This window comes from Chlorocebus sabaeus, chromosome 8 (assembly GCF_047675955.1).
Source record: "Chlorocebus sabaeus isolate Y175 chromosome 8, mChlSab1.0.hap1, whole genome shotgun sequence".
NCBI classification, from domain to species: Eukaryota; Metazoa; Chordata; class Mammalia; order Primates; family Cercopithecidae; genus Chlorocebus; species Chlorocebus sabaeus.
Window position 1 is genome coordinate 8,760,880 of NC_132911.1, and position 24,522 is coordinate 8,785,401.

The following is a 24,522-nucleotide window of genomic DNA, read 5'->3' on the forward strand; positions in this document are numbered from 1 at the left end:
GCACTGAGGACCCTCCGGCAGTTGCCACATAGAAGAGAGACTTGTGCCCTCAGATTCAGACAGCCTGAGCTTGTCCCCCCAGTTTCTTGCTGGGAGATCTCTGTGAGTCATTTAACTTCGAGGAGATGTGGGTCCCTCGTGTGTGAAATGGGAATAAAAACAAATCCCTGCAGACTTGCTGGGGGCATTAAATGAGATAGTAGAGGCGGAGTCGTTTTTATAAATGGTAAAAACACTGTACAATTTATCAATTGGTCATTAACTTCTCTGCGTTGAATTAAGGCATTGAAATGACCTCACTTCTGTTTCAGACTAGCCATGAGAAGCGCAGTCACTAGTTCACTCTGAGCCTCAGTTTCCCCTCCTGTGGAGTGGACGTGCCTGCCTCCGAGTGGCAGGGCAGGGATCGGGACTGATGTGGTTCTCATCCCTCCCACAGGGTCTCCAGCCACCTGCCCTTCCCGAGAGGAGAGAGCTCTGGGCCTTCTTCCTGCCAGTCTGGTCTTCGAGTGCCTTCAGGACAGATAGACCTTGGCACAGGCTGTCCCGAGATTCCTGCGATGCCTGTCTGTTCCTGCCTTCTGTGGAGCATGGCACCCACAGGATTCCAGGACGGATCTTAGACCCGAGCCTCCAGGAGGGTGCCCTGTGCTGCTCCCTGCACAGTCCCTCTCAGCTCCCCTGCCACCCAGCCTCCAAGGCCGGCTCCCATCCTGGAAATGCCCTCGGGCACCTGGATGAGGCCATCCCAGAGCGGGACCCAACTGTGCCACCCACCAACCCTCCCCCTGTGCCCCCTGCCCCCTCGCATGTCCTGCTGCCAGGGCAGACTGTAGAATGTCTGTGCCCCAGATCCACGTGGAAGAAGTGGGTGCAGAAGAGGGGGCAGGAGCAGCTGCACCACCCGATGACCACCTCCGGAGCCTGAAGGCCCTCACCGAGAAACTGAGGCTGGAGACCCGCAGGCCCTCCTACCTGGAATGGCAGGCCAGGCTGGAGGAGCAGACCTGGCCCTTCCCGAGGCCGGCTGCGGAGCCACAGGCGAGCTTGGAGGAGGGGGAGCATGGGGGGCAGGAGCCCTTGCTCCCGCTGAGAGAACCCGGGCAGTACGCCCCTCCTGCCAGGAGTGCCAGCCGGGGCACCACACCCTTGTCCACTGGCAAGCTGGAAGGCTTTCAGAGCATCGATGAAGCTATAGCCTGGCTCAGGAAGGAACTGGTGAGTGGCTGCCCCTGAGAATCCCCAGAAAAGAGAAGATGCCACTGTCTCTCTGTCTCTGTGTGTCTCTCTCTCCGTCTGTCTATGTCTGTCTCCCCACCCCCACCATGTATTTCTTCCCCTCTCTCTACCCACCAAGTGCACATCTGTAATGTTCCCATGAGTTGAGGGCAGGCCTCATTTGTATGTGGTTGGGGGGACCCAGGTGTCATCAGCCCCTAATTGCAGACACTAATGGAGGAAGCAGGTGTTTTCTGGGAGAACTTGAACTCATGTTAAGGTGTCCCCCTCTCCCCTCAACACTGCTCCCAGTACTGGAGTCTCAAACACTTCTCCCTGGACTGTGAAGGGGGCTCCTGGGGTGTGACTGCCCCTCCCTCTGCGCTGGAACCTCCCCACCCTGCTGTCCACCCCAGCTGCCTGCCACTCCGGGGACCACCCATTCTGCAGGTGGGCGGCCTCTCCCTGTGCTGGGCGCTGGCTGGGTGGCTCCATGAGGCACAGTGGCTGGGGTGTGGCTGTGCAGGGCACTCCTGTAAGGAGCTGGCTTGGCGTGGAATGTGCTCCAGTGGTAAGGAGTGGTGGGGCCATCCAGAGCCTGCGGGATGGGTCCTGCCTGGGGAGAGGCTCGGTGAGGAGGCTCAGAGGAGGAGTTGGCTCAGAAGTCAGGGCGGGGCCAGGTGCGAGAGAAAGGCACATTGTGTTTGAGCTGGGACCGCAGCAGTCACTTTCCTCCCCATAGGCAAGGCAGATTCCCAATAGGAGCATCTTTTGTGCATGGTGACTCAGCCTGAGAACAGGGTGGGGGTGCAGAGCTGGGTGCCCTGTCCCCTCCCACCCCCCAGGGGAGAATCACCTATGTCTGGCATGACAGCCTCTCAGCAGCACCAGACATGAAGCTAACCCTCCCCCAGCTCTCAAGCCCTGCCTCATCCCGTCCCCTGAGGCCCAGGTGACACCTTCGAGTCAGGCCACTCTGGCCACAGGTGAGCCGGCCATCAGGGGCAGCTGCCTTCCAGAGCCGGCAGTGGCTCTGGGGTCAGCAGGGTAGGCTGAGGCCTGCTTGGTTTGTTTTGCAGAATCCTGAAAACTAAATCCCCATGAGGCCTGGAATGCCTCAGGGGCTGAGAAAATTCACTGGGGTTTGGAGTGGGGTGGGGCTCAGGGACACAGGGATCTGATTGATTAATTGGAAACCTGTTTGGGTTTTAACACTTGATGCCTAGAGTGCTTCTCAGAACACACCGTTCTGTTATGTCCATCTCTAGTAATGAGACGGTGCACATGCTGTCGGCTTTGGAGAAGATGAGGCACCTGTGGATTTGAGCCACATCTCTGGGGTGCTCTGTCACCCCTGGTGCTCTCGGTTGGGGGTATAAGAGGTGAGGGGAGATGGACAGTGCCCCAGGACAGACCGCTCACAGCCCCCAGCTGCTGTTTGAATGGCTGAGGCTAACCCGCTTTGATTTGCTTTCTTAAGGAGGAACAAAAAACATTCCTGTTCATCAAAGATAAAATTTGTTGGTTTCAAGTTCATTTGAGATTTTATTGCTTGTGGGAGCTGAGGCTTTTACTTTTTAAGGAAGTTAGCATTCCGCATAGCACCCAGTAGGATGGAGCTTCCTAGAACTTTTCCTGCTCATCATCCTTTAGTCCCCTCACTCTGGCTGTGTATTAGAACCACCTGGGGAGCTTTTAGGACTCCCAGAGCCTAGGCCACACCGAAGACCAATCCAGTGAATGTCTAGGGGTAATAACCACACATTTGATTTTTAAAGCTCCTGCGTGCTTCTAATGTGCAGCCTGGGCCTTGAATCCACAAGTCATGCTCACATCTCCTGCCAGGCCTCTGAGCCAAGCAGCATGAGGTGCCCTGCCCAGTGTGCTGGCCAAGCGAGGAGGGTGGCCCAGGGTGAGGCGCAACCATGGGTGATGTGTAGAGCCAGTCTCCATAGGCCAACAGCAGAGCAGAAATTGTCAGGACTAATCTGACTACCAAAGACTGTCATATGTAGGGTAAAGGGAATATTAGCATTATTAAAAATGCTTTATATTTGCACTGTTTCCACTCCTCTAGCCACTTCCCTGTGCCACCAAGGGTGTGTCCTGTGTGCCAGGCAGTTTGCAGGCATTACTCACCTCTTCTAATTGTCAGATGACCTTCCCAACACCCCTACTTTTCCAGAAGAGGAAACGGGTTCAGAGAAGAATGCAGTCATACGTGAGAAAGTTGAAATTTAAACCCTGGCCCATTTGGTCACATTGCTATTGCTCTGCTCAGCCACCATATGACATGGCATCCTCCACAGGCAATTGATTTTACTGTTTGATTCCTAAAATGTAAATCACAAAAATGTCAGCAGGCAACAGAATGCATGGGGTCGGAGGCAGAGAAAGAAACAGGACTGAATGAGTTCCAGCCTCATTCTGTGATCTCCGATTCTTACAACAAAGCTGCGTGATTGCCCTCACTGTTTCCATTTTATGGACGAATAAACTGAGGTCCACAGAAGTCAGGTGACTTGCTTAGGATGACATGATGAGTGAGCAACAGAGCTGGGGCTGGAACTCATACAGAGTAGAGAGCAATGGGGAGAGAGGTAGCAGGTGAGGCTCGTGAGGTGGTCCAACACAGAAGGTTCCATTGAGCATGTGCAAAGAGCAGCAACCAAGGAGATGCTCCAGAAACCATACTGGTTGCAGGTTAGAGAATCTCTCGGAGCATTGACTCCCAAACTCTAACATGCTTGTAGGTCACTGGGGCTCTTGTGCAGATGAAGATTCTGGTCCCTTTGGTTGGGAACGGAGCCTGTGCTTTCAAATTTCCAACAAGCTCTAAGTTGACACTATTCTGCTAGTGCCTGGGCCACACTTAGAGTATCAGGGAATGAAAGGAGGGCAAGACTAGGGCCAGGGGATCAATAAGGGACCTCAGAGGACAGACCCAGGGATCCCCAAAAGGGAGCTCTCTGAGCCCTGTCTCTGTCCTAGCTGCCCATGTGGCTTGGGGCTCCATCGGTGAATGGGCCTCAGTGAACGAACTCACAGCATCGCACTCTGAGTGGTCCAAGAACCACACTCGTTCAGAAGATTGCAACTCTGAGGCCCAAAGCAGACCAGACACAGACTGGCAGGCAGGCAGGCTGGACGTGCGGTTCCGCCTGCTGCCAGGATTAGACAGCAACTTGCAAAACCCTTTGATTGGATTGAAAACTGAGAGTTCAACGTTTGAGAACAAACACATTCTGCTCTATTTAAGTCTCAGTCAAAACGTTAAGCTTAATGCCATGGTTTCCCTCATTCATCGTCTTCACTCACTGAAGGCACCTTTAAAAATTAAGCTGTTCTTTAACTCAGTAAAAGTGATGTGCATAACCTTTTTTATTGTATTTTAAGCCCAGAAGCAGGTTTTCTCTACTCCTAGGCAAGCCCTTCCTACAGATTTGTTAGGCTCAAGGGCAAATGTGTTGTTTGTTCTCACGTGGCCAAGGAAATCGATTGGAAATCTGCAATTCCCTTAGTCGTGTGGATATTTTCCATAGCTCAATGGGAGTTTTGACCACAGGAGAAGGCAGACTCTAACCTGTGCTCTGGCCACCTAGCAGCTCTCCCAGGAGGCAGTGGTCAATGTCACCCCATCCAGAGGCAGGCAGTGCTGGGTCTGGAAGCATCGTCTTAGTCTGCTCCCGCCTCCTCCAAGACCAGCTAAAAGGCAGACTGACTACCTGACCGTGGCTGATTTCTGAGGCTGGGAAGGATCCTAACAACTCTCAGGGGTCAGCTCTCCCTCTCAGCTTTCAAGGAACTGACTGTCACTCCTGACGCCCCCCAGGGACTGGCAAGTAGATCAGATTTTCCTTCAGGCTAATGTGTTCGGGATACAAGGCTGGTGGAGATCCCCCAAGCCTCTTAGAGCGACTCCCAGCTAAGACGGGCTGACCTTGGGCTCCCTGGGCGGAGTTGGAGATGTGTGGCTCTCTGGCTGTGGCAGGCAGCCCTGCAGCCACCTGACTCTTCCAGGCGAGGCCCAGTCTCTCTGCTTCTGGGACACTGGCTTAAGGGAGTTGCCATTGTGCAGCTGCAGTTCTAGGCTGCTCAGGTCACCAGAAGGTCACAGCCCCCAGCTTTCACCTTCCAGGCAGCCAAGTAGCCTGGTTGGGAGTGGGGGGAGGGCATTGCTTCAGGAAGCAGGGGAGCTAGAAGGAGCATGACCTGGAGCTGTGGGATTTTCTCCTCTCTAGCTGAGTCGGGAATTCAGAGCATTCGCACACGCCTCTGCCCGGGCTTGGGTCCATCAGCCAACTCCCTGGGATGGAGCCCTGGGCACTCAGCACAGGGGAGCAGGGACCCTCCTTTCTGTTTTCTCTCTTCAGTCACACCCACAAGTTCCCTTTGCCAACCTGGAAGACAGAGAAAAAGGGCAATAAAGTCTTCTGCATGGTTTATGCAGTGCCAGAATGAATACCAAAACATTCTGGCTTCCTAATGGGCAGTTTGTAGTGAGAAGCCCTGGGCACCAACCAGTAGTTTTCTTTTAGTTTCACACAGGTGTGTGATCCCTGCAGACACCTTCCTCCCGCCTACCCCCCCACCCCCCACCCCACGCACCACTTGGCTTCGAGGGAGCGCCCTTTCCCCGTTAACCCTCTGTTGCCCGTGCTGCGTGCTTGGTATGCAAAAGAGTGGTATGTCCAGGGACAGCCCTCTGAGGCTGGTGTCATCCGTGTGTGCTAAGCAGTATGGCCAAATGGCAGGTCATACTCACCAAGCGTCCTTTGATGGGAAATGGGCGATGCAGCCAGGTTGATACCCCCCATCTAGGGAGACTTCCATATACACTATCCTTTGTGAAGACTTGGAAGTATTTGCTATTCCCATCTTACAGAGGAAAGACTGAGGCTCAGAAAGGTGATAGAACTGGGGGACAGAAAGTTTAAAGTGGCTTGACCAAGGTCATATGCAAGGATGTGGCTACGCCACGACACAGACACACATCACTCGGCTCTGGATCCAGATCTCTTTCCTTTGCTCTAGGCACATCAGATGTCCAAGTCAGGAGGCCCTGAGCTGCCAGAAAGCCTGTGCTTCAACCCTTCGGAACAGGATACTTGCAAAAGGTCACACAGGAGGTTGCTAGCAATGCCTCGTAACCATTTAGCAGGGGCTGGGCAGCTGTACTGTTTCAGGATGAAGATAGCAAGTTGCTCAGAGCCATCAGCAAGGCACTGGCTGAGCAGGGATTTGGTTCACAGGAGAATTTCTAGTCCCAGCCTCTATTCACCCAAGGCTCAGTCTTCTCTGCATAGCCCGGGGCTTTCAGCCTGTCTGGCACCAGCCCTACAGGAGGAAGATTCCTGTTCTATTCATCTGGGCAGATGAGGCCTTTCGGGGAGTTACTAAAGAATTTATAAACAAAAGAACCAGCAAAGGAAATACACCATAACTTGATGATCGTTATTTCTGAGTGGTAATATTATTCTTTTGACGTTTCTATAGTTTTCAAAATTCCTAAAATAGGAATATATCATGTATCATCAAGGGGAAAAGAGAATATTAAAAGAGCAAAGAAACAAAAGCGCCAGCGCCAGGCTCTTCTCTCCCTTGCCAATGTACTCGGTGTGCATTTTTCACCTTGTACTCTACAGATTTTTTTAAGGCATAGAATCTCCTAGAATTAAAAAAATAAGGCCTTCAGTCTCCCAACATTCCTGTTGGATGTGAGAGCTGATGAGGTGGGACTGCTGGCCAGGGAGCTGCAGCTGACGCCAACCGGGAGGTCCTGCCCGCTCTCCCTTTCCTGGCTGTCTTGCAGGGTCAAGGAGAAGGGAGTTGGAGGATCCCCACGGCAGCACCTCACTGGAACAGCAGCTCAATAGCACTGCAATAGCGATCCTGGGGCTGTGAGAGGCAGGTGGGAGTCTTTTCATCCAGCCCCATGTCCATTCAGCAGCCGCCTGGCTTCCACGCTGGGGTGGGGTGAGGCCAAGGTGGATGGGTCAGGGTTCCTGTCTTTGTGGAGTTTCCCTTCCAAGGAGAAGACAGGCACATAAACACAGCGGCACGGTGTGACAAAAGTTTTAATAGAGATGCAGTAAGTTGACCTGGCAGCTCTTTGAGCAGGGAGGAGGGGAATGAGCAGCATTAGGGCACTGAGCAGTTGCTGGGGCCCTGGGATGGTTGGATGCTGTATTACACATGTTTATACACACGCCTCACATCATTCAATAGCCACAGCAACCTTTCTGGGTAGGCACGATTACTATCCCCATTTCACAGATGAGAAAACTGAGGTTAAATGAGAAAGTTGAGTTCTGAGATGATCTGGTGAGCTGAGGGCCGTGTTGAGTGGATGATGAAATTAACCAAAGGGAAGTATGCAAATTCCTCACTTGCTCGGCAGCCAGATCCATGCCTGTCCATGTAATTGCATTAAGCTTCTTATTTCCCATTCACGTTTCTTCTATAATAATATACCCAATTCCTCTGATGGGCACCCTCCCCATTATAACAGCACACCACAATATGGGGTAGGGACTATGGGGTGAGGCAATCAGAGCGTTTGCTAAAAGTGCAGATCCCTCCCAGCCCTCCATGGAAATTCAGATTCCATAAACCTGGGTAGGTGTTGAGGTGTTAACAAGTACCTGCACGTGATTCTAATGCAACTGGCTCATTAACTGGTCAAGAGTGCTGTCGAAAAAGCATACTATTTGTAATTAGATTCAACTTCAAGTCAGATTCTACCATATCCTAGTTGTGTGACTTTAGGTAAACCAATTAACCAAGCCTTCTTGGTTTTGTGGTTGTAAAATGAGGATAATAAATCCCTACCTGGCAGCTCTTTGAGCAGGGAGGAGGGGAATGAGCAGCATTAGGGCACTGAGCAGTTGCTGGGGCCCTGGGATGGTTGGATGCTGTATTACACATGTTTATACACACGCCTCACATCATTCAATAGCCACAGCAACCTTTCTGGGTAGGCACGATTACTATCCCCATTTCACAGATGAGAAAACTGAGGTTAAAAATCTTGCCCGAGATCAACCAGCAGAGCAGGAATTTGAACTCAGATCTGCCTGACCTCAAAGCCCTGCAGTGGGTCTGGATTCACCCACAATGCTGTAGGAAACTGTGAGGCCCCTGGCAGCTGAAGCCCAAAGCATGTTCTTCCCAAGAAAACAGGTACCCGAGTAATGGAGTATGAAGTGACTTCGGAGAACAAAGCAGCCTCAAACTAGCCTGGAGGGTGAGGCAGAAAATAGATTCGCTTCACTTCCCTTTGGAGGTGCAGGCGGGAATCTATAGCAACTGCAGGTGCCTGGGACCCCTAATTACTCCCACAGGGTCCCACTCCAGCAGCTCATGTCCTGCCCTCAGCTCTCCCTCCCTCGAGGTCAGCAGCCTGCTGACACCTTCCTCGCTGGTTCTCGCTCAGCATCAGATGTGAAGCTTCCGCTACATCTGTTTCCAAACCAGGGGATAGAGAACCCGAGAAAAGCCTAGAAATCCCACCAGCTGCGCCCCAGGGTCTTCTGAGGGCTCTTGGGTGACCCCAGGGCACTTAGGCCCTCTGTTTCCATAGGACAGTTGTCACCTTGGCTAAAGCTTCCAGTTTCATGTGATGAAGCTCCAGTTCCTGCCTGCAGATGGGGGAGGCCTTCCTGCAGGTGAAGTTGAGAAGGCCACGCAGGGGAGCTCCTGTCAGAGCAAGAAGGCGGCCCCTGCTAGGGATGTCTTCTCTCCCTCCACCGACTGGCCCAGAGGCCCCCAGCAGCATGGCCGAGCGCACAGAGGTGAGGGGGCCAGGTCTTCCTGCAGGTCTTGCCAGGGTCCCACCAGGAACAGCCATGCCTGGGCCGTGCTCACAGCCTGGCGGGAGCAGCAGTCCTGGGACTGGCTGCTTGGCCTCACGGGGGCCCCCACTTGCTCTCCAGAGGAGTGGCAGGGAAGTTGAGGAAGGCCTTGGTCCCTAGTGGTGGGCCTGGCCCTCCTTATGTGCAAGCTAAGGACACCCCTGAGCAGGAGGGTCCCCCCCGCATCTCCAGTCTGAAGTGCTTTGGCATTACCGGCTCTCTGACGTTGGCAACACTTGGTGATAGAGACGATAACACAGCCCTACCCAACCCCGGAACATGCTTGGTGACGTGCGACGGGCAGTACAGTCGTCAGAGATAAGGGAGCACTCAGTAAAGGCAGGTGAAGCTTGGGCTGGGGACCGCGCTGAGCCAGGCCGTGAGTAGCAAAAAAGGTTCCCACAGGGACCCCACAGCCAGGAGGTGGGGCGAGCACCACATGGGAAGTGAAAACGTAATTGAAGGGTTTGCTGTGTGGTTCTGTGTATGAAAACGGGATACAGTGGAACTAGTAATTCTGGAACTCAATGTCCTCTTCTAAATGTGTGTATATGGGCTTATTTAATTCTCACAAGTGATCAGTAGTGTGCCCATTTATTTATTGTCAATTATTATCGATAAGTGGGTACTATTATGCTCATTTAGCAGATGAGGAGATTGAGACTTAGGTGTGGCGTGGCTCGCCCAGGATGGCGTCACCAGCGAGTTGTGGAGAAGGACTTTGAACCAGGGGCTGCTCCTCTGTCCTTTCTACTGGCTGCCTCTCCACAGGGCTGGGGGCAGCGGGAGATCCCAGAGGGTAGCGGTCAGCCCGGGTAGCAGAGGGAGGAGTGATTTCTCTAGGACTGTCCCAGCCATGGAGACAGGTACTGGGTAATGGAGTGTGGAAAATCAAGACTTGGCTCTGGGGAAATTTAAGTAATGGAATGATTCATTGATTCATTCATCTAACAAATGGCTTTTGATCACCAGAGCAGGCCCCAGGCACTGTGGTGGCCCCTGGAAAACACAGTCTGTGTCTCTGGTGTTTTGTCATCTAGTGGGAGACACATGATAAAAGATGAAACGGATGCCCACACGTAGGTGCCATGGTGGAGGCTGCACGGAGGGGCAGTGGTAGGAGGCGCCCATGGGGCTGTCATCCCCTCTGCAGGGAGGGGGACAAAGGCTGAGCTGGTCCTGAAGGGTGACAGGTGGAGAAGGGACCACAGAGGAGGGGACAGAGCCCAGTGTGGCTGCCCTGCGGGGGCACGGGCATCAGGGTGGGAGAGAGGAGGCTGGAGAGGTCAAGGGAACAGGAGGGTCCCATGATACCTTGAAAGGTTTGAAGAAGTGAGGAGACCTGCCCATCAGCCTCTTGAGTGGAGACAGATTGAGTGAGGGGGAGGCAGGCAGAGAGGAGTCCCAGATGCTGGGAGCTGAGGTGCAGGGGACCCAGGTGCAGGGGTGGGTGCCAGTGACACTGATCTGGGCCTCTCATCACCCTGCCAGCAGCAGTCACATCTCTCCTGCGCTCTCTCGGGCACATAATGCCTTTCTTGGGTGTACAGCTTCCAGAACCCCCTCACTTCCAAGATGCAATCTGATGGGAGGGGAGGGAGGTGATCACCACCCTGTCTCTGCGAAGGGCACATGCCGCCTGTCCAGAGTCCCTCATGTCATCAGAGGCTGCACTAGGCCTGGAACCCAGAGCCCCTAGCGGCAGATCACGGGCTCTTCAGAATGCACCCCTGTCCTTCCCAAAGGCCAGCCTCACCCCGGAAGGTGTAGTTTGGCGCACACCTTCCAAGTTTGAAAAATCAAAGGCCTCATCACAGGGGTAGAGCTTGGCTCTTGCTGTGGAGTCCTCGGCAGGGCCCGAAGAGCCTCCTGCTCTCTGCCCAGCTCTGGGGCTGTAGTCTCTCCCTCCCAGTAGACTCATGATTCCCCAGGGGGCACAGGAGCCCCTGGCAGGGAGGATCCCTGGAGGACTGGCTCAGATGGAGTCATCTTGCTGTCTCCTTCCTGCATGCTGAGTCAGCCCAGTGACAGGAGCCATTGCACCTGTCCCCCTCCCACCCACAGCCCCTGGCCAGGGGCCCGAAAGAGAACCCAGGACCAGCCAGGCTCAGAGTCTGCGCCCTGCGGGCCCCAGGCCGCAGAACGTGCGTGCGGCCTCCACTCGCCAGGAGAGTCAGCTCCAGCTCCCTCCCGCTGGGCTACAGCCTCCCAGAATAGAGACCTCTGCGAAACAAGCTCCAGCCTTCCCGTGGAAATCAATTCACAAGACCAGCCTGGTTCCTAGGGGTGTTTGCGTTTCTTTCTTCACATTTCCCCGGAACCTCCGGTTGCCCTTCAGCGGCGCACTTGAAGGGCACTCCTGCTTTCTTTCCTGCCAGCGTTCATCTGGCTCTTTCTCAGGGACCAAACCTGACATCATGTAATACAATTTTACCCAGGCTTCTAAGTGGATTCTCCTACACAACACTGATGAAAATAATAAGGCAGACCTGCAGGTGAAGTTAAATAAGATAAGGAAAGTGATTACACAAATTGTTTCCAGGGTTCAAGAACTGTGAGTCTCATTCCCAAATCGTGGGACAGTGGAACATGTTCTGGGCCTGCACATACAGCTGGCAAAAACAGCCTGGATTTTACACGCAGCCTCTTTTCAGCATGCATCAGAGACTCATTATAGCTATTAGGCTGGGATAGGAGAGATAAGAGCCTGAGACGAAGGGACCAGACAAAATGCCCTTCGCCACCTTGGGTTTCTGTCTGCTGCCCAGTTCTGGGCTAATTACCATGCTGTCCAGGACAGCGCTCTCTCACCTCTGGCTGGCCCCTGTGCACTGGGATTTCTCTCAAGCCAGCTTTAAAGATGCATCCAGAAATCTCTGCCCCAAACGTGCTTTCAGATTTGCTGCCATCACAACCCTTATTTCACCAAACTAAAAGAACAGAGGGTTCCATAAGCCAAAGTGCACACAGCCACATTCTTCAGAGAATGGAAGCATTAGATGACAGAAGAAAGGCAAATTATTAATAGGGCTTCAGGTAAGACTTTTGTTGGAAAGGGAAGGACCTGTCTGGCGGTCTGTGCATTGCCTTTATTTTAGGAAGCAGAAACCGTGGTGGGTTAAAGGTAATGCCTTCATAGAGTTGCTCCTTGTGCTCCCAGTGGTCTGACGATTACATGTCTTGTTTTATTTTTTATTTATTTTATTTATCATACTTTAAGTTCTGGGTTACATGTGCAGAATGTGCAGGTTTGTTACATAGGTATACACATGCCATGGTGGTTTGTTGCATCGATCAACCCGTCACCTACATTAGGCATTTCTCCTAATGCTATCCCTCCCCAAGCCCCCTACCCTCCAACAGGCCCTGGTGTGTGATGTTCCCCTCCCTGTGTCCATATGTTCTTGTTGTTCAACTCCCACTTATGAGTGAGAACATGTGGTGTTTGGTTTTCTGATCTTGTGATAGTTGGTTGAGAATGATGGTTTCCAGCTTCATCCAAGTCCCTGCAAAGGACATGAACTCATCCTTTTTTTATGGCTGCATAGTATTCCATGGTGTATATATATGCCACATTTTCTTAATCCAGTCTATCATTGATGGACATTTGGGTTGGTTCCAAGTCTTTGCTATTGTGAATAGTGCCACAATGAACATAAGTGTGCATGTGTCTTTATCATAGAATGATTTTAATCCTTTGGGTATATGCCCAGTAATGGGATTGCAGGGTCAAATGGTACTTCTAGTTCTAGATCCTTGAGGAATCACCACACTGTCTTCTACAATGATTGAACTAATTTACACTCCCAATAGTGTAAAAGCGTTCCTATTTCTCCACATCCTCTCCAGCTTCTGTTGTTTCCTGACTTTTTAATGATCGCCATTCTAACTGGTGTGAGGTGGTATCTCCTTGTGGTTTTGATTTGCATTTCTCTAATGGCCAATGATGATGAGCATTTTTCATGTGTCCATTGGCTGCATAAATGTCTTCTTTTGAGAAGTGTCTGCTCATATCGTTTGCCCTTTTTTTGATGGGGTTGTTTGTTTTGTTCTTGTAAATTTGTTTAAGTTCTTTGTAGATTCTGGATATTAGCCCTTTGTCAGATGGATAGATTGCAAAAATGTTCTCCCATTCTGTAGGTTGCCTCTTCGCTCTGATGATAGTACCTGTCCTTTTTTAAAATTTTAATTCCTAAAATCTTTGGGTGGTTTTAGACCCATAGACATCAGTCCCTGGGATCAGAGAAAGTATTCGAGCAGATCTCATTGGCGACTAAGAATAAAAGTATTTGCTTCCCTTGAATATGAAGAAATCACTCAGTGTTTTAGACCAAGCAAGTGAACACAGATCAGCCAGGGGATGTTGAGTAAGGACGCAAATGCCACTCAAATGTTGCCTTTCCCAAATGCATATCCTACAGTACAGCCTTTGCCAGGGACAGCATGAAACCTACACTGGGAGTTGAGTCACCCCAGCCAGCATCTCGGGCCTTTGGCAAACAACAAAATACTCTTTTTTTTTTTTTTTTTGCCAATTGGTCCAATACCCTCCTTCTGTGGCCTCCATCTCCAATCACCCCACAGAGAGGCCCTTCTACCTCTCAGACTACTCTTCAGGGTCTCGTCAGCTTCCAGTGCCACTCAGGCTAGAGACAGCACCACTGAGACCACCCTCCAGCTGTCCAGGCTGGGCCCGCATTCCCCAGCGCCTGCAGCCATGCTTGCTACAGGCAGGCTGACCAGCCATCTCTATTTGCCCAGGACTAAGGAGGTTCCCTGGATGCAGGATTCTCAGTGCTAGAGCCAGGTAGGTCCTGGGCAAACTGGGTTGAACTGATCACTCTAAATTTGCAGACTCTACTGTTGTTTTTTTACATGGTGGTAAAATATGCATAATATAACATGTACCATTTTAACAATTGTATATGTACAGTTCACTAAGTATATTCACATTGCTGTGCAGCTGTCACCACCACCCATCTCCAGAACTTCATCCTCCCAAATGGAAACTCTGTGCTCACTGAACACTAACTCCCCATCCCCTCTCCCCAGCCCCTGGCACCACCATCCTGCTTTCCATCACTATGCATCGGACTACACTAGGAACCTCTTCTAAGTGGAATCCTACGGTATTTGGCCTTTACGTCTGGCTGATTCACTTAGCATAATGTCCTCAAGCTTCATCCATATTATAGCATGTGCCAGAGCTGTCTTCCTTTTCAAGGCTGAATAATAGTCCACTTTATGGATAGACCACAGTGCGTGGATCCATTCATCCGTGGAGGGCACTGGGTTGGTTCTGCCTATTCACGATTGTGAACATGGATGTACAAATGCTGGTTCTAGCTTTTGCCTTCCTTTGTTTGGGGTGTGTACCTGGAGTGACATTGCCAGGTCATGTGGTAATTCTGTTTAACTTTCCAGGACCCACCATGCTGTTTCCCACACCTTTTCTACGGCTTTTTTTATTCCACCCACCTCCAAGGTAGGAGTGAGCTCTTCTGACTCCCCAGGAAAATCCCCAGGTCCAGAGAGACCCCCCAGCAAACCACTGGCTTGATGCATTAGACTTTAATATGACCTGAATGTCCTCAGCTGACCTTCCCCTTGCATTTTTCCTCTCTGGGCCCTTCTTCCAGGGCCTCCTTGCCCGTCTCCTCCAGCCCCCTTGCCATGCCCTCCCCTCACCAAGTAAAGCTTGGAAGTAAGGAAATCTCTGTCCTCTTCCAGAGCCATTTAATTACTGTCTTTAGTGACTTAATCCTGCCCTCGGGGGTTTGCCTTCTACCTTGAGAAACAACCTGGCTCACTCGCTCTCTTTTTTTTAATTGGTCTTTAAAATGTTTTCAAAAAGACTTTATTGAGATAAACTTTACATACCATACAATTCACCCGTTTGAAGTGTGCAATTCAGTGGTTTTTCGTGTTTTCAGAGTTGTGCAACCATCATCACATATAATTTTAGAACATTTCAACACTTCACCCAGGTGCAGTGGCTCACATCTTAATGAGTATTCTTGTCTGCCTCAAAAAACCAAACATCTGTAGCACAGATCACAAGCACAGCTGTTTCAAAGGGGCCACGTGTGGCTGCCACCCGTCACTTCTTCCAACCCTGGTGGGGACACCCTGTCACCACAGTGCTCTGACAGCCCCCAACCAATGACATCTCTTCCCTTTCAACAAGTTCTGTGCCCTAATTATGGGGTTGCTGGGATTACAGGCTGCACCTCTGAGAATTCAGCAAGTGCTTTTGTTCTCAGACAGACACCAGGCCACGCTGGGAGCGGGGACTGGAAATCGGCACATCCTATGGTAGAGCCTTTGCCAGGGACGGCATGAAACCCACACTGAGAGTTGAGCCACCTTGGCCAGCTTCTCGGGCTCTTTAATGAGGGCTTAAAACTGGGAGGTCCTCGCCGGGTTCCATGTTCTGTGCCGTGGCCTGGAGAGAAAGGACTTAAGTGACGGAGCACCTCTTCCTTTGATTTGGCCAGCATGGTTCATATTTTCTGGCGTGCTATTTGTTGTTGAATTTCATTCTCATTGTCCTTGGAAGAGGTGAGAAGAGGCCTTATCTCTTTTCTGCAGATGAGGACACAGAAGTTCCAGGTGGCAGGGAGTAAGGAGTGGAGCTCAGTTTGAACCTGGGTTCTAACCTAGGGCTGTGGATGTTCCCTTTCTGCCACCCCTGGGCCCAGCTCTCCTCTGAGCAGACAGGAGCCCGGGAGAGTCCTCCCGCTCTGGGTGCTGACAGGCCCAAGTGTGGTCCAGATGCCACCATTCATAGGCTGGCTGGCCCTGAGCAGTTCCTTAACTTCGCTGAGACAGTTTCCTTGTCTGTAAGACAGATTGAAATCATACCTGCCATCTAGAGTTGTGGGAAAACACGATGGAACAATCTGTGTCAAACATGTGTGGTCACAGCCAGGGCTGTGTTGTCATCCCCGCCTCCAAGGGGCCCCTTGGCAGAGCTTGAAGGGAAAACAGGAGGAGGGACTCCAGCCCCGGCTCAGACCTGCTCTCCTGAACTGGCACAGCCCTCTGTGCCTTCCCTGGCAACCGCCATCCTCCCGACTAACTCCACACAGGACCAGCAAAGACATATGTTCATTGCAAATCTCTAAAAAGATTAATTTATGAAAAGCTTCTTAGTCATCAGAAACCAGAGGGCGTTATGCTAAGCGAAATAAGCCGGTCATAAAGGACGAATACTGTGTGATTCTACTTCTGTGAGGTTCTTAGAGGAGTCATATTTATACAGACAGAAAGTAAAAGGGTGGGTGCCAGGGGCTGGAGGAGGGGGATGGGGAGTTAGTGTTTGATGGGTGCAGTCTGTTTGGAAAGATGAAAAGAGCACTGGAGATGCATGGAGGTTGCGCAATAATGTGAATGTACTTAATCGCCACCAAGCTGTACACTTAAAAATGGTCAAGATGATAACTTCTATATTGTATGGATTTTATCACAACTAGAAAAAATTCTGGAAACAAATTAAGCCTCTTAGTCCTGTACACTTTGCTCAGATTTCTTCAGAGGCTGTGGGAAAAACCAAACTCGTGTGGATTTGGTTCAATTACAGCACAGTGACCTCTTAATCGGGGCTCAAGTTAGTGTTTAAGGTGCAAAGTCACCTTTGCAAAATGCCTGTGTGGCCCAGGGAGCAGCCAAGCGTGGGCCCAGCACAGCCAGAGCTCCCGCAGCCCGGGAACAAACCCTGTTCTTTGGGGCAGGAGAGGGATTTGTTGATTTGTGTGCAGAGGTCCCAACACAGTGTATATTGTGAGCATCTAAATGTTAGAACCCACAGTGCATCCTAGCGAGATGTTCACGCTATGAGATGCCCTTAGAACCAAAGCCCACTGAGGAAGTTGCGATTCCCAGCCCCCTCCTCGTGTTCTCTCAGGGCCCAAGCAGGGAGACTGGCTGGAATCGCCATCCCTATTGAAGCTGCAGCTTGCTTTCTCTTTTCACCCTTACACAGAATTGAATGCATTTGCACAGCAGGGGCGTGCAAGGCAACGCCATCCAGGCGGCCTTTGTCCAGTCCATGGAAACTGACACAGGCCTTACCGTCAGCCCTCTTTCTAGCTGCCTCTGATGGGTCTTAAAGCCTAGATTGTTCTCTGACCTTTGACCAGATCTGTCAGCCACAGAAAAACAGCCCCTTCCTTCCTGCTGCCCCACAGAGATGTGTCCACCACAGCCTGCATCTCACAGTCTTAGACACCTGGCCACACCCCCAATTCCCCGACTTTAAAGGATCTTTTCACACCAAAGATGCAATTCCTGGGGCCATAGCTCAAATCTAAGGCACAGGGTTCCTAGTTTTTCAAAAAGATCTATTGTCAAATTACAGAACACTCCAAAGAGAAGTGACAGATGACTGTATTTAGGCAATGGGTGTTCGCAGACAGTATCTTTCAGGCAGGTTTGACCCCCATCTCCTTCAGAAGGGTTTAGGTAGCACCTAGCTCAGTTAGGGACACCACAAAAAAACAAATGACCAGCCACCCTATCATCATTAATTGGTGCTATTCTAGATCAATAGAATTTAATTGGCAGTAAATTTGAGTTTATTCAATCCTTGAGGTCCAAGGATTGAAAAGTAAACTAATGAATGTGGCTATGAACTTGAATCCCAATTTTGCCATCAGATACCTTGCTGGCTCCCAAGTAAGACTTTCTATCTTGATTTTTCTCATATCTGAAAACAGGAGAAAAGAGATCTGTACAAGTGCATAAAAAATGAGAGAAAGAGAAAAAAAGAACATAGAGATGCTCGCTGGCAAGGTCCCTTCATTTTTCTACCCTGCAACGTGCTCTATTATAAACCTAACAGGGAGAAAGTGAGAACATTGCCTTCATTTGCATAACTGCAGGGCATCTCAGGGCTCATTTTTCTAAATCGGTTTGGCTCCAGGCACTAGGTAAATGGCACAGCCGAGCACGTCGCAGAAATACTAAAACAATAACCACTTACAAGTGCAGACAGAGGAAATAGTGAGAAGGATTCAGATCTCGAGTCAAGTAGGAGCAGTTGGCAACCTGTCTCAGTGACAAAGTGTTGCTTACAGAAGATGCTCTGCACTAAGCCAGTCCCTTTGTACCATGTCACAACTGAGAAGCCAGCCCTCTGAGCTCCAGCTAGCATCCTGACTGGTAAAATACGGACCCAGACTGTCCTGCTGGTACCTCAGGAGTGGCTGTGAGGCCCATCAGGCTTAAACATGTGGATGGTGTGAGAGGAAAATACATCTCAGGACTCCAAAATCACTAAGCCAAAGGGAAAAGTCACGCTGGGAGCTGCATCAGGCAAAGCTGCCTCCCATTTTATTTCTAAATAAGAGAGCTGCAAAGATAAAACCTACATACCTCCCTCACAAATGACCCACAAGGAACTTCCCTGTTGGGCCCCCAGATCTGTACCCTAAAGCAGTTCTGTTGAATTTCACCCTGGCAAAGGAAATTGACAGCTGATCTTCTCAGGTGTGAGACAAAGGACAGAACTCGGTCATCCCTCTGCTCACCTGAGACGAATGAATATCTGATTGCTTCACGTGCCCTGTGTTTATGTTATCTTCTATAAAAATGCAGATTCCGTGAGCCAGACTAAGGCATAAGTGACTTTTCCTCTACTCTAAACACACAGGTAAATTGTGTATTCGGTGGATCAAAGACTGATCAACCAAAGGCTGATCAAAGACCCAAAAGGATGCAATCGTTTGTCTCTTATCTACCTACACCTTTAAAAAATTTATTCCTCTTCCCCCAATATTCACTCCTTCCCCTTTAAATATTAAGGCCCTCAAAATCATCTTTGAGGAAAGTTATAGACCTGCCTCCCAGACATGCGTCCTTAACCTTGGCAAAATAAACTTTCTAAATTGTTGATACCTGTCTCAGACACTTTTGGTTTACAGTGGGTTTGGGAAACTGGGAGTGTGAAGCCAGGTGAGAAATTATTATCACATCTCTTTGTTAACAGAAAAAACTCTGTAAAAAAGAGGTCTATTCGGAGCCAATATAAGTGACCAGGGGCCAGGGAACGGTCTCATGAGGTCCTGAGAAAGCTTGCCCTAGGTGGTCCAGTTGCAGTTTGCTTTTACACATTTTAGAGAGACAGGAGTTACAAGCAAAGACATAAATCAATACGCAGAAGGTATACATTGGTTCAGCCTAAACAGGTGGGATATCTTGAAGGTGCTTGGAGGGTGGGGGTGCTTACAGGTCTTAAGTAGATTCAAAGATATTTTTATTGGCAGTTGATTGAAAGAGTTAAGTTTTATCTAAAGACTTGAAGTCCGTAGAAAGAAATGTTTAAGACAAAGGAGGGTTGTGGAGGCCAAGGTTCTTGTTATGTAGATGAAGCCTCCAGCTAGAAGCCTTTAGAGAAAATAGATGGTAAAAGTCTCTTTTCAGACCTTAAAATTGCCAGACTCTCATTTAATCTCTCCTAGATCTTGGAAAGGCCTAGAAAGGGAAGTCTTGATTGTATTAATGGAAATGCCCTACAGATGTAAATATCTCCCACAAGAGATGGCTTTGCAGGGCCTTTCAAACTATGTCAAAGAAATATATTTTGGGGTAAAATATTTGTATTTTCTTCAGGGTTTGCTATCTGTTATATGATGCTATACCAGAGGCAGGAATTTGGTATCTTATTGCCACAAAGAGTCTGTTTTGTCAGTCTTATGATATCTGTTTCAATGTTAATGCCGATCTGCTGTGCCTAAACTCCAAAAGCAAGGTGGGTATAACAAAGCATGTCTGAACTCCATCCCATCACTGCTGGGAAATCAGTTTTCAGGTTTCTCTGGGGTCCTCTTGATTAAGAGGGGGCTTGTTCAGTCAGTTGGGGGGGGCTTAGGATTTTATTTTTTGTTTACACGTCAGTAGGAAACATCAAGTCAGTAAAAATATTAGGAACCTTCTACAAGGTCACTAAGCACTCAGCTAGCTCCATACACCATACTGCAGCTCGTCCTTGAGCAGCAGGAGAACTTAATTGTCAGTCATTTGGGTTCTGGAGTCCAGCTGTCCAGTTTCCTCAGCCCAGCTCAGCTGTGGATGAGCTTTGTGAGCTGACACAGCTAATTCCCTGGCTGTGCCTCTGCGTCCTCCTCTATAAGCTGCAGGTGATGATGGTGACGTCACTTCACAGGTTGTAGTGATGGTTAACTGTTGCATGTTAATAGACCCAAAGGGCTTAGAACTGTTTCATAATAAAACATCCAGTACCTAGGAACCAATTTTTGTTTGGCTGTTTCAAAGCTTTACTAAGAAATATTTCAGGCATTCTAAAATGTTTAAAGAGTAATGTAACAACATGACACTCCCCAGCGTAAGAAAGAAAACATGGCCATCACAGTCAAAGCCCCCATATACCTTTCCCAATCACAGTCCCTCCTTCCCACCTAGAGGCAACCATGCTCCTGAATTTGATAGCTGTCACCCTATGCTTTCCTTTATACTCTTCATCTGAATGCAACTCTAAACAATGAGAAGGCACTGGAAGTATCCTCAAGCCAGGACTAATATGCATGTCTTTCAGAAAGATTTAGATATAGCAACTAGCCTAGCACAAAGTATTGTTTTGCAAGTACACCTTCATTTGTCACCTTGTTTTCTGTGTCTTTTCACCTCCCTGAGCAGGGAAAGTGCTCATATTTCTAGACGGACCAATTAATGATCTAAGACATTAGTCAGGGCCCCGCTAACCAGTCTGTGCCTGTCAGGGACTCTGGAGCCACTCTCTGCTAACCCTGCCTGCTCCCCCTCCCTTCCAGACAGAGATGCGGCTGCAGGACCAGCAGCTGGCCAGACAGCTCATGCGCCTGCGCAGCGACATCAACAAGCTGAAAATCGAGCACACCTGCCGCCTCCACAGGAGGATGCTCAACGACGCCACCTACGAGCTGGAGGAGCGGGACGAGCTGGCCGACCTCTTCTGCGACTCCCCTCTTGCCTCCTCCTTCAGCCTCTCCACTCCACTCAAGCTTATTGGTGTGACCAAGATGAACATCAACTCTCGGAGGTTCTCTCTCTGCTGAGGAGCCCTCAGACTGGGCAGAGGGGCTGGAGCGGAGGGCTTGGGCTGGAGGGTGTTGGAGGAAGCTGAGGCCAAGTTACTCCAGTGGGTCTCCCAGAGGCAGGGGTCCCTGGGACTGGCGACTCAAGGGCCCCAGGACCTATTCAGTGGTGCTCTCCCAGGGGCCCTGTGTGTGGGTGCCAGTGTCTCTGTGACTGGCTCTTGCTTAATACCCAAAGAGCTCTGCAGAAGGGCCGCTCCAACCAGATATTAAATGAGACCTGGGTTCCCACCATAATCCATCTCTCCGTGGTCACGTTCCTGTTTCCTGGAATCACTGGTGCTATGAACTGGGATTCCCAAAGGGAGGCTACCCCACAAAGCTGTCGTTCTTGCAGAAGGCTCTCCCGCAAGAGCCTTGGGGAAATTAGATATGTCACATGTGCCTGTCTCACGTGCTGTTGCTGTCCTCTAAGTATTGTCTCAAATTCACCCTAAGTACATGACTCAGCAACATTGACAGGGACCTACTAGGAAAGGAAAATCGAAAGTTATGACAAATGGGCACTTGGAGATGCAGCCCCGATGGCTGGCAGCCAGTCTTTGGTGAGCCTGAGGCCCAGGCTGCTGTCAGTCTCCCACCCTGGCACTACAAGGCTGTGTAAATTGTAAATTCTGGCGTGTGCTGGGACATGTGATGGGGGCACTAGCGTAGCTTGGATGCAACAAGCACAGATGTCCCTGTTGTCTCCCCTGGCCACATGCATCTCCAAAGAGCCTCTTCACTGCCACCCACACCCCAGGGTGACAGCCTAGGAGACCACTGGTGACTGAACCAGGCAGGTCCTGAATGCATTTCCCATAACTGAATTCTCCTGGAGGGGCGTGACCGGGGCCTCCTGGTGGATTCTGGTGGTGTCACCTTACTGCCCTCTCCGGAAAGACAATCGAGGGAGCCCAGAGGCCCATCCTGAGCCTCCTTTTAGATTTTGTGCCTGACCTAAACAACTAGTTTTAATCCAGTAAGACTGTTACTGATGTGTTGTTCACTTGTTAATAACTGAGTTTTGTCCAAATAGGGAAGCCACTTGTGTAGGTCAACTACAGTGTGTAGGATTTGATTTTAAGAGTTTATCCCTCACAACAGGCTTAAGGATCAGCAAGTTAAGACCCCAGCAGGTTAGGGAGGTCAACCTGGGGTCATACCTCGGCCAGACTGGTAGAATCCTAAGATCAGAAGTGTTTCTGACCTTTGATGCCATCTAGTCGAGTCCTCTCATTAGTAAAGGAGCAAAGTGAAACTTGGGGGAGAAGGACTTCCCTCAGGTTGCACAGCTGTTCAGGCTGTAGAATATTGATGTGTGAAACCATTGTTCATAATGCCTAGTAGATCACATGTCAATGAACTTCAACCCCAAAGATGGTCTTGATGCTTTGCCAAACCCGCACACTGCCAACCCCTCTACTCTCCACCTCAGCCCCCACCACATCTCCCAGAGTATTGCAATTCAGAACATTTGGGTCAATGTGGAGCAAGGCATGGACAGTGGCCCCACAGGGCATGTGTCACTAATCACTGTCCCATGGTCTATGCACGGCATCTGGCTGCTCTGTCTACTGTGACTTCTTCCTGTGTAATCTCAGTGGGGCCCGTGTCCATCCACACATCATGACCCACATAGGGGAGAGGTTCCTTTTCTTTTGTGGGCTGAGAGTAGGACAATGCAAATGAAGGATCTCTAGTAGACAGAAAAGAACTTGGTCTCTTTTTTATAATTTCAAAGAGCCAGAAGTTCTATGCTTCCTTCAAAGTAGGTAGAACACAGCCGAGATCTACTGTCTGCCATGCTCCATGCAATGAAGTCTGCAGGCCTGAGGACCATGCACTGCTGTCCTTCCTCACAGCTCGGCACAAACACTGCCAAGTCCTGAAGAGGCATTCCTTTCCTGCCAGCCTCCTTCCAGATGAGCCCTTGAGGTCTCGGGCTGACCTACACACACACACCCCCACTCACACGACAGAGAACACACCGTAAACATCCTTGAGCCCATGCAGGAAAGCCCATCCCATATTCTGAAAAAAATGCCAAATTAGGTTTTTCTTTCTTTTAGAGATCAGTCATTACAGTAACTGAAACCACTGGGTTCAACTAAAACGGAAAGATTTAGTTGAATATAGTCAATCCAATTAAGTTGGATGCAACTGAGTGATTTAGTTGCTCGGGTAACCCAGTGTTTGCTTGCTTTCTTCATTCTCTGGGAGGAAACTAAGATCAAGACACATGTTTGGGGATAGGTTAAATGTCTGAGCTATTTTGCTCAGCTTATCCTAAGAGAACTTTATTATAGGATGAGGAGGTGACCCCAGATGAGAAGTGGAGGGGACAGCGATGTTTTCTAAGCATCATCCAGTGTTGGCTGGCTTCCTTACTTTCCACAGTGAACACAACGAACCACATTCATTCAGCTTTGTGAAGTCCCTGCTCTCCGTGGGTCTCTGAGTCAGCAGCAACATTGGCCTAACCTCCGTCCCATCCTCCTGGCTCACCATGTGTACAGTGCTGTTTGCAGTTGTACTCATTATCCATCCATCTCTCTGCATCCCCAAGCATCCCCGGGCATAAAACGTGAAGTCTCCACCAACGCTGCTGTGTGTGGTCATGTCTGATGCCTTCAGGGGCTCAGTAGCCATCACAGAGGCCTGGAGGGCCTGGGCAGGCTTGACAATGCCTGACCGAGTCCAAGACCCACTCCCTGTAGCAATACCAAGTGCTATTACATAATCGATGGACAATTTATACTTTTATTTTTTATGATTATTTGTTTCTATATTGCTGTTAGAAAAAGTGAAATAAAAATACTTCAATAGAAGATACCCATATAAAAAAAAAAGGAGAGAAAAATGCTTGTCCTTTTAGCTTTTCCGTGTTATAGCACACACAGGGCCAAGCACTTAAAGAAAGGAAGGATGGATGGATGGATGGATGGATGGATGGATGGATGGATGGACAGATGGGTGGATGGACAACAGATGGAAGGAAGGAAGGAAGGAAGGAAGGAAGGAAGGAAGGGAGGGAGGGAGGGAGGGAAGGAAGGATTTTTGCAACCAGATGGAGGCATGGGATGAAAGAAAGGATTCACCCAAATCACTCTTCTTGCTTTCTTGTGTCTTCCCTTGAGGAAGCTACTTGGTGGTTATTACCATCAGGAGTTCCACAGGCGAGCTGATGTAGAGTTAAAAAATGCAGTCTTTATTCCTGAATTTGACTGAAGCCAGAGCCAAAGTAAACCTACTCTCCTCCAGTGGCCTTTTCCAAAGGTGATCATATTGCCTGAAATTTTTTCAGCCACTTAAAGCACCTCTTAAACCTCAAAATCGAGCATGCATGAAAATCACCTGGGCTGCTGTCACAAATGCAT

The 24,522-nt window shown here is 49.8% G+C and overlaps 1 protein-coding gene across 1 annotated transcript in view; it reads left to right on the forward strand.

Annotated features, from left to right (window-relative positions):
• FAM167A (family with sequence similarity 167 member A) overlaps positions 1–24,039 on the forward strand; it is a 46,815-nt gene extending 22,776 nt beyond the window's left edge. Inside the window, exons 2-3 of the mRNA XM_007961651.3 lie at positions 440–1,218; positions 20,861–24,039. Coding sequence (XP_007959842.1) covers positions 838–1,218; positions 20,861–21,124 — 645 coding nt within the window. The 5' untranslated portion in view covers positions 440–837 and the 3' untranslated portion in view covers positions 21,125–24,039. The remainder of the gene's footprint in view (positions 1–439; positions 1,219–20,860) is intronic.
• Positions 24,040–24,522: the final 483 nt, after the last annotated feature.